Source organism: Anas acuta, chromosome 4, assembly GCF_963932015.1.
Source record: "Anas acuta chromosome 4, bAnaAcu1.1, whole genome shotgun sequence".
NCBI classification, from domain to species: Eukaryota; Metazoa; Chordata; class Aves; order Anseriformes; family Anatidae; genus Anas; species Anas acuta.
In genome coordinates, this window is record NC_088982.1 from 70,689,899 (window position 1) to 70,708,428 (window position 18,530).

The 18,530-nt window shown below is 43.6% G+C and overlaps 1 protein-coding gene across 2 annotated transcripts in view; it reads right to left on the reverse strand.

Annotated features, from left to right (window-relative positions):
- The window catches only part of PPA2 (inorganic pyrophosphatase 2), a 35,800-nt gene extending 22,113 nt beyond the window's left edge, over nt 1–13,687 (reverse strand). The window contains exons 1-4 of one of the 2 annotated variants that reach the window (XM_068681879.1): nt 13,379–13,687; nt 11,640–11,704; nt 9,919–9,963; nt 2,042–2,095 (exon numbers count right to left, since the gene is read on the reverse strand). In XM_068681879.1, coding sequence (XP_068537980.1) covers nt 2,042–2,095; nt 9,919–9,963; nt 11,640–11,704; nt 13,379–13,523 — 309 coding nt within the window. In that variant the 5' untranslated portion in view covers nt 13,524–13,687. The remainder of the gene's footprint in view (nt 1–2,041; nt 2,096–9,918; nt 9,964–11,639; nt 11,705–13,378) is intronic. The other variant, XM_068681878.1, reaches the window with a different exon arrangement.
- Between the last annotated feature and the right edge of the window lie 4,843 nt (nt 13,688–18,530).

Sequence of the window (18,530 nt, forward strand, 5' to 3'; positions counted from 1 at the left end):
TGCTTGAACTTTGGTACAAATTCAACAAAGATACAAATGGTGAAAGTTCTTCAGACAACAGGGGCTTTGACAGCAGCAGGGGAATTGTTTCAGCGTCATCTCACCCACCCCCCCATTCATTGCTCCCCTACTGCATACACCCCTTCTCTCCATCACCTCCCAGCAAACAAACACTTTTTTAGTGGGGCCAAGCTCTGAGTTACCACAGGCCAACGTGTGCTGGCTTGGACCAAGTTCAATTAGCATTAGAAGGTGCTTTTACTCCTGCAGTAGTGCTCCCAGAAGGATTGAGCTAATTATTGCAAAGCAGCTTATTAATGTCATCATCCCCCCAAAACCTCAAATACCAACCTGCTGCCATGAGTTACCTACCACACATTACCTACTTCACCTGAACTGTGTTTTTGCCACTCCTCACCACAACAAAACCCCTGTTAGCTTGACTCATCTGAACCAGCTCACATTTGTTACAGATTTTGAGCACACCCTGGCTCAGGCCATACCAGCTTGTGCTCGTTGTTTTAAAACACCCTTGTCATTTAGCTAGAATAATAGCAGCAAAGTCATCCCAAATGAATTATTTTTCATACCACACTGTCCTGTCAACAGCAGGCAGTTGCTCTGTAAGTAACCCCCCCACATTTCTGTTTTCACACCTGATTCTGCATGCTTCCTACGTTAATGGTAAAGACTCTGAATATGCCACCTGGGGTTTTGGCAGAAGTGGAGCTCAGCACTGTTTTCTCTTGACAAGAACTGCTGCAAAGATTAACTGACAACAGTGGGCAGGGACCAATACAATTTCCTAAAGAGCACCTTGAATAAAATCTATGGAAGGACAAGAGAAATGCAACACATTCAAGGTTTCATTTCCTACAGTCTCCACTCCAAGCGAGGGAATCTCAGCACAAAGACACAGACAAGAGCTGGTGCTGGCACCATGAGTCTGCACTGAAGGACTGTCAGGCCATGATGACAAGGCAAGACAACTCTCTGCCTTACTTAACACAGGAACCTTATGTATTGCACCTGGGCTCCTACCAAGCCAGAAAATGTCCAAGCCCTCTGATTTCTGAACCTCACAGGACAGCAAACCTTTCTACCCTCAATGAAACATGCCAAGAAAAGGAGAGCAACATGTGCTTTAAGCAATAGCTTCAATGGCAAAGGGAAACTCTGAAAAAGAGAGCTCAGCTTCTGCAATAAACCATCCTAAAATACAAGCTGGTTACCCAAAGTAGCCGTACTTCTGGAATTAAAACTCAGGCAATAAACGCAGTTCAAATGCTACTCCAGCATCAGGGAAAGGAGAAAAAGTTCAGAACCAAGAGGCCAGGAGGCTCCTTGGTATTATTTTTAGTAGTCGAAGTAGCTTAACAGCTCAACCACAAACTTCCTTGAAAGCATCTGGAAAGCATTCCTAAAACTATTACAAATGTTCAGGAAGATAAGAAACATCCTGGTGAGGTCTGTTGTTTCACCAACTCTACAAATGAAGCATTACTCAGCTTCTACATTACAAGAGCAGAGGAACAACCACTGGGCTCTCCTTTCAAAACATCTTCCAGCAGGAGTAGATACTTCAAACGAGCAAGGCCCTGATGTAGTTTTTGTCACAAGGAAATGTTTTTTCATTTGCCACTCCATTTGTCAGGACGTAGCCTATCACACTACCATTTATATGCTGGAAGTGAGGATTTAGAGCCTGGAAGTGAGGATTTAGAGCCTCTGAACTGAATGTTTTACAAGCGAGCAGCAGGACAACTAAGCAGGAGAGCCCTAGAGTGCTGGGCTTAAGGTGGGCTGTGCTCTGATGTCTGGGGCTGGCAGGAAGCAGTGCTCACCTGCAAAGGGGAAACAATTACAACCTCAGCACCTTCTTTAATGGTGATAGAAACGTCTGTATGCAAACTTAGTATTTTAACTGAAAATTTTATGTGTAAAGAGCAATCCACATTGATTAAACACTGAATACTGAACCCCACTGTGCTGCTGTAACTTCCATCAGTGCCCATATATTCAAGGTATTTTTCTTATTTACCTCCATTTTTGCGTTCGTCCAGCGAGGCACTTCTACGACCATATTAAACAGGACCTAAAACAGAAACAGGGAAAGAACTGAAAATAAAACCCACATGGTAACTAGCATTTTGCAGTAAGAAATTCTCTCTCCTGCATTCAGCTGCAGCACATCTCACCTATTCCAGCTGCTTTTACATAAAGTACACTTCACTGAGTTCCTCACAGTAACATTCAACCTCCCCAGTTCATCCTCCACCCCCGTTCACCTCTGAGAATGCAAACAAGGAGTAATGGAGATACACATGATGCTTTTTATTCCAGTATCAGTATTACCCTTCACACAGTGTTCAATAAGCCTGTGGAATGGTTTGGTTCATGATGAGGCAGTGCTCAGAGCAATAGGCAAAAAGGATTGGACATTTCTATAGGAAAGAGTCAGCTCCCCTCAGGCACTGGTAAGGGCAGTGTTTTCCCCCACCACAGGGATTTATTTCTTCAGGTCTTCCTTTTGTCACCAGACAAAAAACATAACCGCTGACAACTCTCAGTCCAATCTGGTTGACATGAGGCCAAATGAATCCAGAAGTGATGGCAGAGAAAGGACATGGACACAGGCACTTCGTGTTCGCATAAGCCTTCTTCCCAGCAGAAACAGAATGAAAATTGTTTAAGAATTTTTAAGAAGACATGAGAAAAGCAATGTGTAACCACTGCAAGCTCTCTTCTGAAGCTGTCAGGGCCAAGCACTACTAAGGAGGACAGAGAATTAATCAAAATGGGTAACTAGGACAAACCACCCAGCAATGCCTATGACCTATTTTCTTCACAATTATTGAAATAACCCCAAATATCCCGCTGCCTGGGACATCTCTCCATACAGAAAAAAAAATTGTGTTGGTATTAAAGGATGGCACCAGCTCAGGAAATACAAAATACGTTTTTGAAGATGTAAGTAGGAAAAATAAAATCAAACCAACTGAAGAATGGCGCTGACTCTTGAACTACACTGCAATGAAGGCTGTAGCAGACACTTAAATACTTGGATTTTCCACTTTGTATCCTACAGCTGCAATCAACACGCACAATTAGGAGGGTCAATGCCACAGTCATTGGTTAATGTCAGTCCAATGGTTCTGTGATCTCCTCTCCCAACATTAATGGGGCAAGTGAGAAAGCAGAGGAAAATCCCAGCTGTCCCTCACGGTTCTCCCCATGAGATCCCACGCTATGCACAATCCTGATGGCAAATTCCAAGAAATTTGAATGCAATCTGCCATCCCTAAGTACTGCGCCCATATTGCAATTTGTGGTGTCTAAGCATGTAAGATGGAATCACTTTTCCCTATTTGGTCATAACCAAACGCATGAAACAAGAGGAAAGAACAAAAAGGAGAAAGGTGCTTCGGATCGCTTGCACGAGGCACACCTTGTGTACATAAGCACAGCTGAAGCAGACAAGTGCTCAAAAAGAGAGCTCAAAGACGTCAACACTAAGGCAGCAGACCCAGAACAAAGTACCGTACGTGCAGCAGCAGGTAAGGGCAAGGCTGGAAAAGAGCCAAATAAAGTTTGCACATCCATCTCGGAAGCATTTGGAAAAACAAATGCACGGCATAGAAGCCAGTGCTGACAAGAAGCTCTCAGAGAACTGCCAGCGGGCCAAAGAATTGTTCTGACTGGCAGCTACAGGCAGAAACTCACAGACTACTCCGGGAATTAAACACAACAGCTCCTTCCTTCACTGGCTGAGGTTTTTGCTGGGAAGATGTGACTGCACATTTTCCTCACCACGTCAAACACAACGACCTGTAAATGTTGTTTTGAACTTTAATTGGCCGAGAGCTACTCCAGGTCCTCACCAGAGCAATGCATGGGACTGGACAACGGCTGGACTGAAGTGCACACAATGCTCTTCCAAAACGAATCTCTTGGATTTAACCCAGCTTTAAGACCAGGCCTCCATAATTTGTGTTATCAGTCAAATGGGAATTGTCAAGAGTCTTAAATGTGACAGCCTGACAGATTAATTCGTATGCAAAAAAAAAAAAAAAAGGAAGTACTCTTTCTAATGCTAAGCTGCCACAGGCATTTACAAGAGATTAAGTAACTTCATGCAGTGCTTACATTAAAAAATAAAAAGTTTTATTTATAGGGTAATCACATTTTCACGGTGATGAGGCAGGATTCACTGGGGTGGAAAGGAGAGCACGTATTAGACAGTTTTGACAGATGGAAAGAGAGAAGTGTATTTCTCCAGGTTTTCTTTCCTCTGCTTTCCTATCTTGTTTCCCTCCTTGCCTAAATGTCATCCAGCATTTTCTTCCAGCACGCTGACTTCCCCAGGCCAGACACCTCTTCCTGCTGTCCACTCGCACAGTTTCCCTCAAGTCCTTGCTGCAAAACTCCTCGCCCCCACTGCAAACAGAAAGGCGTAACCCATCACATCTCCACACATCAACTGCTTACACGATCCGGCGGTGAGTTTTGGCTGGTCAGTGCACCTGGAAATTGATCTTATCTTCAATCAGCAAAAGAAAAAAAACTTCACCTCACCAAAAACCCAAGTGAGCGCTTCTACTCCCTCAAGCCATGGTGAAACTGTTCCAACAAGCCACTTGACACACCTTCCAGTTACAGAAAGAGAAGTCCCCAAAGTTAATTTTTCATTAAGAAAACTGTTACTTTAGTAAATTTACCATTTAACAGCTTGCCAAAGTCCAAACTTCATCTAGATTCAGAAGAAGGGACAGAACTCGGGAGCTAGGAAAAGTGCCCTGAGAGAGCCCGGAGGGATGTCTAACCCAGGGTATTACATAGCTGGTTTGGTTTGGGGTCAATGCGAGCAGAAGACAGACATTTGTACTTTTGCCCTATTATACCTGGAGGAGGTAGGGGGGGGGAAATCCATTTGGTCAACACAGAGAGGTCAAAAGTATACTTCCCAATTCCTAAAACTGAATATGGACAGGGAACAACATCAGAAAAGAGCAGCTCTCTCCAAATGGTATCCTTTATCTCCTAGGAAAGACAGTCTAACTGCACCACATGGCAAATCATGCAGAACATAAATAAAATGTTTGCTTTAGCAATTTTTTAGCTTTTTTTTTTAAACAAGTTTTGGCAACTTACTGCATTCCATTTGAATTAAACAATTTTTAACATAATTATTTTGGCTGATATTTCACACGGACAACAGGAACAAGGTTTGTTGTTCTTTTTTTTGCCTTTTCTTTTTTTAAAAGAAAACCACAGGAAGATAAAAAAGATCTAGAAATACACTTCAGCATGCTCATGCAGCAAGTGTTGAGAAAAGCAAGGAAAATACAGACTGTTGTACCCAGGTAAACTGTGAGTCACACTTCTCTCCGCTGTGACCAGTGGCCAAAAATAATTGCTGGCTCTGGCAGTACAGATTCTTATAGAAGACAGCTCATTTTGATGGCAGCTGCTTATTACCAACTTGAACATCACGTGTCACTAAAAAAGAGATGAAGCACATTTCTGACACTGAATTTTTGCCCTTCTGGATTCCCATGCATCCATCTCAGGAACAGTTCTTTCTTACCTGACTTACGCTTTTCTTATTCAACTATTTCCTTCCTGAATCTGCCCAAGTTCCCCAGGTGGTATATTTGAGGGGAGGGATTTAAACAGGACTGCAATAGGTAAAGCTCAACTCTGAAGTTTCAGCTAATTTTAAGCAGAAGTGGAGCAAGGTATGGAGAGAGGAGAGTGAGTGACAAAACAAGAGAGGAACAGAAAGTCAGCGTAATCTCATTGTTAAAAGTCACGTTTTAAGGCCCGATTGCCATTCACCATCAGCCTTGCACGACAGGGAGAAGCAGTAAGCTGAAGCTCACATTTCCTTCAGCCATTTTTATAGCAGAGTGCTTTAAAAAAATCTGGAAGTATTAAAGCTGCATTTGGGGGCTGTTGACCCTCCTCTTGGAGAAACTGAACTCACAAGACAGAGAAAAGAAACAAAAATATGTATATTTTTTATTTTTTGCCTGCTCATTTGCAATGTTAGAGGGAGTCTCACCAGCCGTTCACTACATAGGGCCCCTGAGGACTAACGAGAACTGAAAGGACAAGCTGCAGTCCAGCAGCAGTCTGAACAAAGGGAGATGTTTTCATTAACAGAAGTTTAAAAGAAGGGAGAAAAAAGGGGGAAAAAAAAAAGAAGAAAAAGAAGGACTGACATGAAATACGAGAAATTCAAGATGAGGGGCTTGCTTATGAGTGCTTAACTCATAAGCATTCCTGGTATAAAGCCTGATGTCAGGCACACGCTGATAAACTGATTAGTGGACACATCCACCTGCACAACTTCTCAGGGGAGAGCCTTGGCAAGGACGAAAACTAAACACAAGCTTTCTCAAGTTTTACGGAACCATTTCTTTCATGTTCAGCTCGATCAAATCATTGATGTAGCCTTCACAGTGAACCAACACTACTCCGGTAGATTTTAAGTGGAGAACTGAGTGAAGATTAACAAACACTGAGAAGACCTGAATCTACAAGAACACAAAGCAAAATTTGCAGCTACTGGACAGATCCACAGAAAAAGGCTAGGTGGCTTCATGCATCAGGATGAAACCTTCTCTGATCTGCAGTACTGAACACACACAACAGACACGCTACAGCCCAGGTTACAGGTACCCAAAAAGTGTCTAATGACTGAAGGCTACAGAAGCTGTAGTTTGGAGAGAATACAGAGTTTGCACCTGCACCATGTGGAAACGATGCCAGCTCTTCCCTCCTTACGGAACAAGCTGACTTTATCATAAGACCACTCTGCCACCACAGCTCTGAAATGCGTTCCCAGCATGCGGCCCTTCACCTGATCACTTCTTCAGTGTGCATGACCACTGCGATGACCACTTGTACCTCACCTGACTGCCTAATTTATCAAAAGCTCCTGCCTAACAGGAAAAGTTCAAGTCCACAGGGGCATTCCAGCACTGTGCAATCCACAGGACACAACAACCAAAGCTGTCTTACTTCCTCCTATTCTTTATCAACTGCTCTCGTGGGTGTCTGCAAGTTTGGAGTATAATCTCTACAAGCTTGGACAGATTTCTTTTTCTAAGGCCAATATTTTAAATAAACCTTTGTATTAAGAACACCTGAGCCCACTGAATGAGATAACGTGAATATTTTACCCAAGACATATACATGACAAGAGGATTAGAACCTCTTTCATTACAGCAGGGAAGCAACACTTCACATTTGTCTTGAAAAGAAAACCATGACCTCTTCAGACCTTCTTGCTGCCAGACATGGAAGACCACGGTCAACAATCTGCCTCTGACAGGTCTGAGTGTAACCACAGCGGAAACATCCAGCCCCTCAGACACAGAGGGGAAACTTTTGATGCCTTTCAGAGAGATTTGCTTGGACAGAACGGATCCCAAGTGCTTGCAGTGCTGAAGACAAAGCAGAGATTCAGACTGCAAGCTGACAGCAAGTTTGAGACTGACCTTGAACAATTTTGAAGCTGAATATGATTTCTTCCAACTACAGTTTCTGCCTGAAAGTAACTTCTCTCGAGTCTTAACCCAAAAAAATCCATGAAACACAGAAGTTCAGTTGTCAACAGTGGCTGCAAAGCTAAATTTATTTGAGTTTGGAAGGTCACAAGTCTTAAAGATGCCACTTGGTTTCTAGGGCAAGAGAAACCATCACCTTTGAATTCTGGCCAAACTCAGCAAGGATCAACTGAATGTCCAGGAGCAATGGTAGCTTTTGCGTCCCTAGACCAGGGTACTGATTACAGTGCTTCAGAAATCTTTAGGCATCAGTACATGGCACTAAATTCCTCATTTCCCTTTATGCCCTGACTAAGCCATGTTTTCCCTGAATACAAGCACGCATTGATACATTTCTCACCAGGCCAAGGTGACCCAAGCTGCTCAAGAACCCGGTGTAAGACACACCCCACCTTCCTGAACACAAAGACCCCTCTCTTTTCTCCCTACCTCCCGAAGATAATGATGAAATGGGGTTTTCTAAACGTTTTGCATTCCTTTATTTTACCATGTAAGACCAAGCGTGTTTGGAAAGCCTATAAACCGCACATTCACTTGCATACTCACGAGATGCCTGAAGACCGAAACTGATTAATACAATACCATGACTCTTTCTAACAAAATAAAGTAGTAACTTTCATCCACTTAAGTGTAGGAACACAGTCAAATCATACTAAATAATGCTGAGTGTGTTATATTTTTTGCCAATGTATTCAAGTAGAAGTAAACCCAATTAGTTAATGAGGGAAAGGCTGTGGATATGGTCTACCTAGATGTTAGTAAGGCTTCTGATGCTGTTCCTTACAGCATTCTTCTGGAGAAATGGCCTCAACTTGTGCCAGGGGAGGTTTAGGTTGGATATTAGGAAAAAATCTTCACTGAAAGGGTTGCAAAGCTTTGGAATGGGCTACCCTAGGGATGTAGCTGAGTCACCATCCCTGGAGGTAATTCAAAAGACATGCAGATGTGGTGCTTAGGGACATGGCTGAGTGGTAGACTTGCTGGTGCTCGGTTAAGGGTTGGACTTGATGATTTTAAAAGGTCTTTTCCAACCCAAGTGATGCTATGATTCTATGATTTGCCTTTGCTCCTTTTCCACAGTTCTGTTAAACCACAGTCCAGAGTTCTCTCGTATCAGGAGTTATGTGAAGCAACTATGGTGTGTCTAGCCCGGGAAAGAAGAGCTGCTCAGCTTCACAGGCTTTTGTTGTTGTTGTTGTTTATGGACTCAACGAGAGATCTGAAAAATGGAACTAGAAACAGTTTGACACAAGCCATCATACTTCCCACCACACAGAGAGAAGCAGTGTGAGACCCTGCAGAGAACAGGCTCTGCATCTTTGCAACCAGCTGATACTGACACAGCATTTAAGGCCAGTAGTTGGGAATTCATGATGCCAGGCTGTTAAGAAAGGCTCTTGGGACATACTCTTTCTCCTCAACAACTCATCTATCAGGCATGATCCTACATCTACCAAGCAGCACTTAAATGGGCACCAAACAGCAGGAAAACTGAAGTGTTATGGAAGCACCGTAGATTGAAAGAATCATGAGGCAGAGGAAATGCACAGAGCAAAATTGTGTTGGGGACTGGCATACAGTACGAGAAGCAGTGTGCCACACAGTAGTTGCAAAACTGTGGGAATGCAGACAGTTGGGACACTTCTTTCACGTTAGAGGGGCAGTTACAGTTTTGCAACATGACTGGCAAAACAGATACTGAGAAGATGGGGGGGGGCAAGAAAACACTGCAAAAAAAAAAAAAATTGCTACATTTTGGAAAGGACGCTTTCATAAACAATGTTTGTTTCACAGAGGAAGCTTGAACAGACCTGCCATGTTCTCCGGGCTTCTAGGCTCAGCTTTAGCACTTGGTTAATGCTGAACCATCAGCAGATGTGATTTTCTCTCTTTGGGCTTTCCAAAGGAGCACAGAAAGCGACACACCCCCAGGTATAAAAAGCAGATACTCATTCTCATTTCTGCTCTAACATACTTGCCATCTCTGAAGTTTTGTATACATACCAAAATTAAACCCCAGCCAGAGCATAATGAATATTTCATTAATGGACATTTTTCACTGCAAATTTTTTTGCAAAAAAAAGATTACGTATCTATGCTGTAATAGTCATAATGAACCTTTCAGAGAGTGGTATAAAAGTGTTTGTCTTTGAGAACATCTTGATGAATAAAAGAATTCTGACATTTGAGGCCCATTCAAAGGGAGAATATTAAATCCCTTTAAGCCTAAAAGACTTGCATTTGAAGATATGTCAACTATATTCAGTGAAAGATCGCTTTGCAGAACAGCAAAATGATGTGGAGGAGAGAAAAAGAGGGAGAGAAAAGGAGAACTTAGCTGTACCTCGCTCGCTGTAGTCTTTGACCTCTTTGCAGGAATCTCTTTATCCTGTAGGGAAAGTACAAATAAGGAGCATTAGAGAACAATATTGTATTCACGTAAATACAGACATTACTAGTTTTAAATGCAAATTGAACATCCTCTTTCAAGTATAAAGGCCTGAACTATAACTTTTAAAAACAGGTAGTTGGTTCTGTTTGACTGTGAATTATAACCTTCCCAATGTTGGCAGAGGAAGACAAAAACACACATGGACACATCCACTTTCTCCCAGCTACTTAATTTCAAGCAGCAGTTTAGGCATCAGCTGGTTAAAAACACATCAGTCACCCTTTTGTTCACTTGAAAAAGATAAAAAACGGAACAGAGAATAGAAAACGGGCTTGGAGTTATCCACCATAAAATTAAAGTCCACAAAGCTTAGATCAGAGGAGGGAAAGAATATAACACACAAGGCCTTACCTCCTCCTCCTGCAAAGAAAGCAAAATTTATACACACCTTCATGATGACTCCCATTCATGCTCCCCCCTTATGTCCCACAGAAAGCTCTTTCCTTGCTCACACAGCCAAAATCAAAGGCTCTATGGCTTGATCAGACATCGCTGTGCTGTAATTTAATCCACAGAGAAGCCACAGACCATAATCCATCCCTCCAAACCTTAAACTCTGGGCGTGGGGTCAGCCACCACGTAACACATGGGTGAAAACGCCCGTCGCTCTTCCATCAACAGCACCAACTGATCAGAGCATCTCCGTAATGACTCTGAACGAGGCTCACATCTTCCATTGACTACCATGCTTAGATCGGCTGCTCAAAAAGGTTTCATCCATACTTTTAAGCTCTCAGTTTAAATAACTCAAGAGATTGGTTCATTACTTCAGAACTCTAAACCTAACCGCAGTACAGCTGCTGACCTTTCACACCAGTCATGTCACCCATAGCATCCCAGCAACAAGTGAAGGAAAGGGCCCAAACCCTCCCAACCTGTTTGTGTAACGAGCAAACCATAATAAGCAAACCCAAGTCTAACCCAAAGACTGGCAGTTCCCACTGGTGACATATAAAGCAGGCGTTTCATTATTGCTATAATGAAACTCCAGGGAGTGTGGCTAACAAGACGTGAAAGTGCTCAGCTGCACCTCACGCCTTGTAATTCTCCAAAGGTGCGATTACCACTTCTCTCTTGGGCATTGTTGTTGGCTTCCAATTACGCTCCCCCTTTTGGGAATTAAAAAAAAAAATACACCACAAGCCACAAAAGTATGTGCTGTAGATGTCCTACAGCGGGGAAACGCATAGATTTAATTGTGGTTGTAGAAAAATGCCATTTTAAAAAAGTAACAATAAAAAGTGTTCTAGAGCACAAACACAAGCCTTAACCATAGAGAAGAATTATCACAAAATACCATGAGGGTTTACCCCACCCTCAATAACCTGGAGTCTTAAAAAGACACCTAGGGTCATTCACACCCTTATTATTATCACTACATTTTACTACAAGTTACTGAACTCAGCTGAGAAAATTGGCTGGAGTTATATTGCTTGTGTTCCATAGGAAATCAGCCTGGATTAAAATGGTCCCTTCTGATGCTACAGATTTTATGTCTCAAATGCTCTAAAAATTCTTTTTTAAAAGTGCGTTTTTACCTAGCGAGTACCAACAAAGCAGTTATCATTTCAGAAGTGAATTTTGTCGCAAGACAAATATACAAATATACAAACCTCTTTAGCTGCAGCAAAAAGTGGAATGTCATGAAATGGGGAAATGTATTTACCATCTCCATTCTCTGAAAAACACAACGAAAAAGTAGCATTACAAATCTAAATGCATACCATAAGACACCTGCATTGCTAAGAACTGTTATGCATTATACAAGGATAAGGAGTGACACAATACATCAATTAAACTTCTTTTTTTCTGAATTGTAGTTCCAAAGACCAAAAAATAAGCTCCGTGCAGGACAACGTATTTGACTGCTTGACAATGACTCATTAGAATGAGAATTATTGCTTCGGTATACAATGCCATACTTTTCTGTCCTTCCTACCTGGCAATACAAGCTATGTAAAAGTTGAGAAGATCCTTTCATTCTCTTTTCTCCTCCTCCCTGGCAATACAGAACCATTAACAGGTGGAGAAAAAAAAAAAAAGGTGTGGAGTTCCATAAGCAATCAGTGAATTTACCTGGGCTTTCCAGCAGTGCAGCCCCTGTAACTTCACTGCATTTCTATTAAGCTAAATTTCACAAAGAGACAATTGTCCAACATATTAGGCCCAAGTCTGACCAAGAGAATACGTGACGGATAGAATAATTGCACAGGCCCTAGAAATGAAACGATACCTTAAGAAAATGAAAAAGCTGACAATAACTTAGTGCTTAACGAGGATCTGGTCTGCACCTTAGCCTTGTTTTCACTGTAGGGAGGAACAAAACGCACACTTGAACATTTCAAATTACTCAGAAACTTTTCAATGTACCAAAAGCCGAAGTACTGCAACAAATTGATGCATAAACAGAAACAGCAGCAGCAATACAAAGTATTAACACTAATCTCAAGGAGTTCCCCCTTGTCAGCACCCCTTGTCACAGTAAACGGAAAAACAAAGGACTTCTTTTAGCCTTGGACCACCTCAACACGGAGGAACACGTGAGGGTGCTTCTCACAGCCCTTGGAAGCCTCCCAGATGTTCCTCCTAAATAAAACAAAGTTTAGTGGTGGGCTGCTTGCTTTTACTGGGGAACGTGACTTTCTGCAGCACACGAAAGCTCCGCGCCTCACACGCCAGCGGGGCAGCACAGGCAGGGTGCATGACGCCAGCGGACGTCAGATGTAACTCCCAAGAAGCTAATGGCCCAAAGATGTACCGAGAGGGTGCTTGCGAAACCAGGGGCCTTCCAACAGCCAGCTTTATGACCCAAATGCGTAACGCCGAGGCTGCACGCCACCAGATTTCCCTGGGCTTTGAGCAGCCTCCTGGAGGGGCTCTCCCAGAGCCCCTCAGTGCTGCTGGCCTAGGAGGTCCCTCAGGGCTCAAACCCTGAGAGTTTTTTTTTGTTTGTTTGGTTGGTTGGTTGGTTTTTTGACATTTCTGAGAGAGGACTGGCTTCGTCACAGGGTGCAGAGAATGCTACCACGCTGCTTGCTGAGCTGAGGCTGCCATGGCCCCTGCCAGCCAGGCTGCCACAGGCACCCCCAGCACCTCTCCACCTTCTGCGCGGCCCTCAAGGCCCAGCAGCCCCTCTAGAAGGAAACCATGACGAGAAAAGCCCTTCTTTTCCACACAAAATCTCCCCCCTCACGCACGGGGCGGCTGAGGGGCGATGCCTCCTCCAGCCTGAGGGGTCTCTGCGGGGAACCGCCGCCGCCTCTCCCCCACCGCGCCCCCCTCCCTTGGCGGGCTAGGAAGGAAGGAAGGAAGGAGAGGGGGTTTTACGGAGCCCCGGGGCGCTGCTACTTACTAAAGTAGAGGCGGTAATCGGGAGAGTTGGGCCGCCCCCGCTGCTCCGTGCCGTAGCGGGCCATGGCGCTGAGGCAGCGGCGCGGCGGCCGCCCCCACCCCCGCGCCGCCCGCAGCAGCCGCCCCAGCCCCGGCAGCGCACGCATGATGGCGGCGGCCGCCTCCCTCCCCTTCCTGCGGCCGCCGGGGCTGCGCCTGCCCCCTTGCCCCGCCTGGAAGCCCTGGCACGGCGGGGCAGGGAGCCTCCGGGGCCGGGAGCGGTGCCCTCCTGTCCCGCTGGCGAGCAGGGAGAGCTGCGGGCGAGCGGGGGGAGCCGCCCCCAGCCGCGCCGCCGCCTGAGGGGAGCCATGGCCCCGAGCCCCAAAATGGCGGCGCGGCCCCGCACCAGCCCTGTGGTGAAGGCGGGCGGAGGCGGCTTGTCCCCAAGGGGGGTTGCCGAGTCCAAACGCTTGCCCCCCCCCCGTTTACCTTGGGTTTTACCTTGGGAGTTTGTCCCGTTTCGCTGTGGGGCTGCTCCTTTGGGGAAAAAGCGTTCATTTCACAGAATCACAGAATTATCTAGGGTGGAAGAGACCTCAAGATCATCGAGTCCAACCTCTGACCTAACACTAACAAGTCCTCCACTAAACCATATCGCTAAGTTCAACATCTAAACGTCTTTTAAAGACCTCCAGGGATGGTGACTCCACCACTTCCCTGGGCAGCCTGTTCCAATGCCTCACAACCCTCTCTGTAAAGAAGTTCTTCCTAACATCCAACCTAAAATCCAACCTTTCTTCTCAGCACACACAACTCTCACTGGGCCGTCCACAGATGAGCTCCCACAGGTAGATAATATTTTTATATTGAACCTCACAAACACACGAACTAGATTCTCGTCTGTATTCAGGTTGTAGTGGTTCTGAAGCTTGCCCCCCTATGCACAGTCCGATTCCTGCAATACTGGTGGCTTTGGACACCGGTCTCTTTCTGTTGATCCTTGAGGGTTTCATATGAATTTTGCCTACCAATACAGGTTCTTGGAGCGTTACTTCTCTTCATGGATTTTTCAAAAAAAAACAAAAAGGGGCAGAAATCACTGTATTCATTTTACTGATGGAGAAACTGAGGCAGGCCAATTTTTGTTACTGTTGTCGCTCATACATCCCAAGCCAACGTCTTTGGTGATTGATACTAATTTTGAGTTTTAACTCCAATTTGAATTATTGTGGAAGATTTGTGTAGGATAACTATATGCTCCCCTGATTATTTTATATGGTATGTAAAACTTTATTGGGAATTTTTCGTTTGCAGCATTAAGGCTCAGACAATCTCTTCCATCCAATTTAAAAGGTATATAACTTCTTTTGGTCTTTCTTTGTCCCCTTTACTGTTGGGTAGGTAAGGTTTTACAAGCATCAGGATTGTTCTGTGTGCGTCCTAAGGATCCGACTTTATTTTACAATGGAGCGGGAGACTTCCCCGACAGCTTCCATCACTGCTCCTGCCTGTACTCCTTAAACCTGTTAGTAGCTACTCCAGACCTCAGAGTTGTTTGCTAGTGGGTGGGTTTTCCCTACTGTAAGGGCTCTGGATAAAAAGTTATGGTCTCCTTCCTTCTCTTTTTCTGAGCCATTGTTTGCTAAATTTGTCACAACAGGCTTATCTCCAGGAGAACAGAATGGCAGGCCAATTATCCACCTCCACAGAAGCTGCTAAATAGTTGGTGTTTTGCCAGAGGTGTTGGCATCTTTCATCCCTGAGTTCACCAAATGCAAGGTTTTCCTGAATGGGACACTTGGGGGTTGAAATTCTTCATGTGTCCGTTTGAAGTTCTTAATGTTTTGGGTTTGTAAGAGGGCAAATCATCAGTTTTTCACGTGGGAAAAAGAAAAAAAAAAAAAAGAAAAAAGTAGAGAGAGAGAGAGAGAAACTTTCTCTATTTTAAAAACCCTATTCAGCATTTTCTTTGAGTTGGCCTGCTGCTGAAACATGCAAGGATAAAAACAAATGGGCCTAGCCTTCCACCTCTGCTTGGGTCTGAGGAATGTGGGTTTCATTTATGGAAGTTCAGAGCTTTTGAAAATCATTTACTGAGTGCACATGGAGTATTCGCAGTATTTTTATTCTTGCAAAGTTGGCAGTTGGTTGTAGTGTTATTCTAGGAGAAACCCAACATATATTTATTTACTCGTACAAGTTAGGAAGTGAAATATGCAGCTGTGGTCAAGAGTCACTGTAAGATGCCCAAAGTCTGAGTGCAGAGTTCTCCTTTGCCTAGTGTGGTCTTATCTAAAGCTTTCTCATCTGTAGTGGGAAATCATCTGTGAAACTCTTGGAATTTATGAAATATAAATGAGCTCCAGTGCAAGTGCTTTCTAGGTGCATAAACAGATGCCATCCTGTTACCTAGCAAGGGTGGATGATATGGTGGAAAAACACGTACAAACCCTGTTAACGTTGTGAAAGCAGAGAACTTGATGTTTTAGTACTCTAAAATTCTCTTAATTAAATTTCCCTACAGAAATAATAACAATAAAGCCCTGAACAGATTTAACTGTGTTTCTCAGTATTATGCATGATGGTACACAGAACATGGCAGAAGTACACGCAGTACTCCTGAAGTCAGATTTAGGTGATATTGCAGCTTCCTTGTTAGAATAAATTCACTTCATACTCTTAAATCTATTAAGCAAATACATGTTTTGGTTCTGGTATCTACATGACTCAAATTCTCTTAAATTACTATGGTTTTTACTACCAAGGTTGTTTTTCACTTCTTTTTATTCCCAAACATTTTATGTCCAAATACTTCAAGTATCGTTCCAATTGGGCCAGCAAAAGGTGTATATAGGGCCGATCCCGTTTATTGACCTTGAAACAGCTTCCACTGAAAGATGATGAAAATATTGCTATTTATTTCAATGGAATTAGAATCAGGTCCATCAGACTTAAGTAGGGCTTACATGGTACTTAGGTTTTATGCTTGCCCTCTGCACAGGGGTGAATCTCATTCCACCAGAATACCAGTGGAGTATAGCAAAGACTCAGCAGCAGTATAATCACCTAAGCCTGAAGGACACCCTTACTTTAAGTTTGTACTCTGCAGTGTACATTTACGTTTCTTTCTTTCATGTATGTATTATGAAACTGTGCGTATGTTTTGCCAGTGAAAATGCCGTGCAAATTAAATGCAGAAAACAGTTTATTATGTTATAAATAATCATAAAAAGAACAATTTCCCTTCCTCCTGAATGAAAATCATTTTCATCCTTTCAGCTAATAAGGCTTTGAAGAATGTCATTAGTACCACTATGTGCTATTTCAGTGTGTTTGCTCTTGACTGGAGATTACATCACTCTCATTAACTTTGCTGCAATGTAACTTCTATCTCCATTGCTTATAAAACCATTAATCTGAAGGAATCAATTCCTGCCAGCCTTCTGCTTTACTGCTACCTACGTGCAAAAGGCCTGCGCTCGTGGACCGCTGTCCTCGTGCTCCAGCCACCCTGGTGCAGCAGGTATCTCCTACGTGCTGACAAATACCTGATGGCAGCAAAAGACTACATTGTCTAAATAAGAGGAAGAAATTGTGTGTTTCAGTAAATAGAGTGAGCCTTATTAGGTTACATCACTTTCCATCTCGCTGTGAGGAAAGACCCAAAGAAACTGGGACAGATTGTGAACTCACCTCAGCTACCCTATTGCTGATCATCAACATTTATGCAAAGTTATTTTTTAGTCATAATATTCACTATGAGGTATAGGAAGATGACAAGTTTTCAGCCTGTTTTTTTCTGAATAAATTGTTTCTCCAAGCTGCTAGTTCTTTTTTGTTTGTTTGTTTGTTTGTTTGTTTAACCATGCTTTTCATTAGGCTGCTTATAACGGAGCATAGGATTCCCGTGGCAGATTACAGTCGCTGTGAGTGGGCAGGGTTGCCAGCCAGGCAGCGCTCGCCTGGCCAGCAGTGTCTAATTGCAGCGGGTGCTGATGGCCAAGGCCAGCGGGGCAGGCATGCCACTGCTCTGCCTGGACTTGTGCCTAGAAAGCCAAGTCCTCGAGAGGCGAGGACACGGTGCCCATGTCAAGCTTTGCTGGATGCGCCCGTTTCTCCCTTCCTAGACATCCGTACTGTGTTCGTGTTACGCCCTGTGAAGCAGGGATTTTCAGCTACTGTAACTTCCACCCAAACGTATTCGCAAGTATTGACTGAAACTTGATTTAAGATTTTAAAAAATTATCTTTGTTTACTGCAGAGCAACTTGCCTGTTGCAAAAGAGAAATCACCAAATGGTCTTCGTTCCTTTTAATTCGTTCTTCCACATAGGTACATGTACACAGAAAGGGAGAAACAGAGAAAAAAAAAAGGTTCTAATTAAGCTCAAAAAGCATTGCCAGAAAACGTGAAGTTCCAGTGCAAGGCTGCAAGTCTATCAGCGTTCAAAATAGGGATGTACAATGAAAATTATGTCTTCTTCAGGCTCCTTTCCCCTCTCAATTTTTGAATTGTCAGACGTAAGATTCTCAAAGGATTCCTCAGAAAGTATTTCATCTTTGGTAATTTCTACACCCCCTATTTTACATTAAAACATAATAATGAAGATTCCTCCTCCTGTACTTTTATCCTCCTCGCTCGTTTTCTCGCCTTTCCTCATTAGCTTTGATATCACAGTGCCATCTACTTGATCAACGGAGTCAGGTTATTTCCCTTCGAAAACCACCGCGTGGCTGTAAGGATCCGATGGCACGCCGAGAGCAATTCAAGCCCTGCTGACCCGTGGAGGTGTACGCTTTATTAATTTCTCCTCCAAATATTTAGACAAAAAACACTAGAGGCAGGGCTAAAAGAAACGGTGGCTGCGCACCTGCTTCCAAAGACCTGTTTCTCTACTGGAATCACCAGTCTGGCAGGATCAGCAGGCGGAGGGAAGGTGACACTGCCACACAAAATAACTTTCCACCTACAAGACAGGCTTTCTTCTCGCTCTATACCGTGGAAAGGTGTTTGAAGTTTTTTTCCCTATGTATATTTCAAAGTAATTTTGAATCATTCATTGTGAAAAATCAATGTGTAGGCTCCAGTTTTACCTAGCCTGAAGTCTTCCATTTTTATTGCTTTCATCCTCATCTGTCATTCTGCTCTTATCTTACAATTATAGCCACAGACAG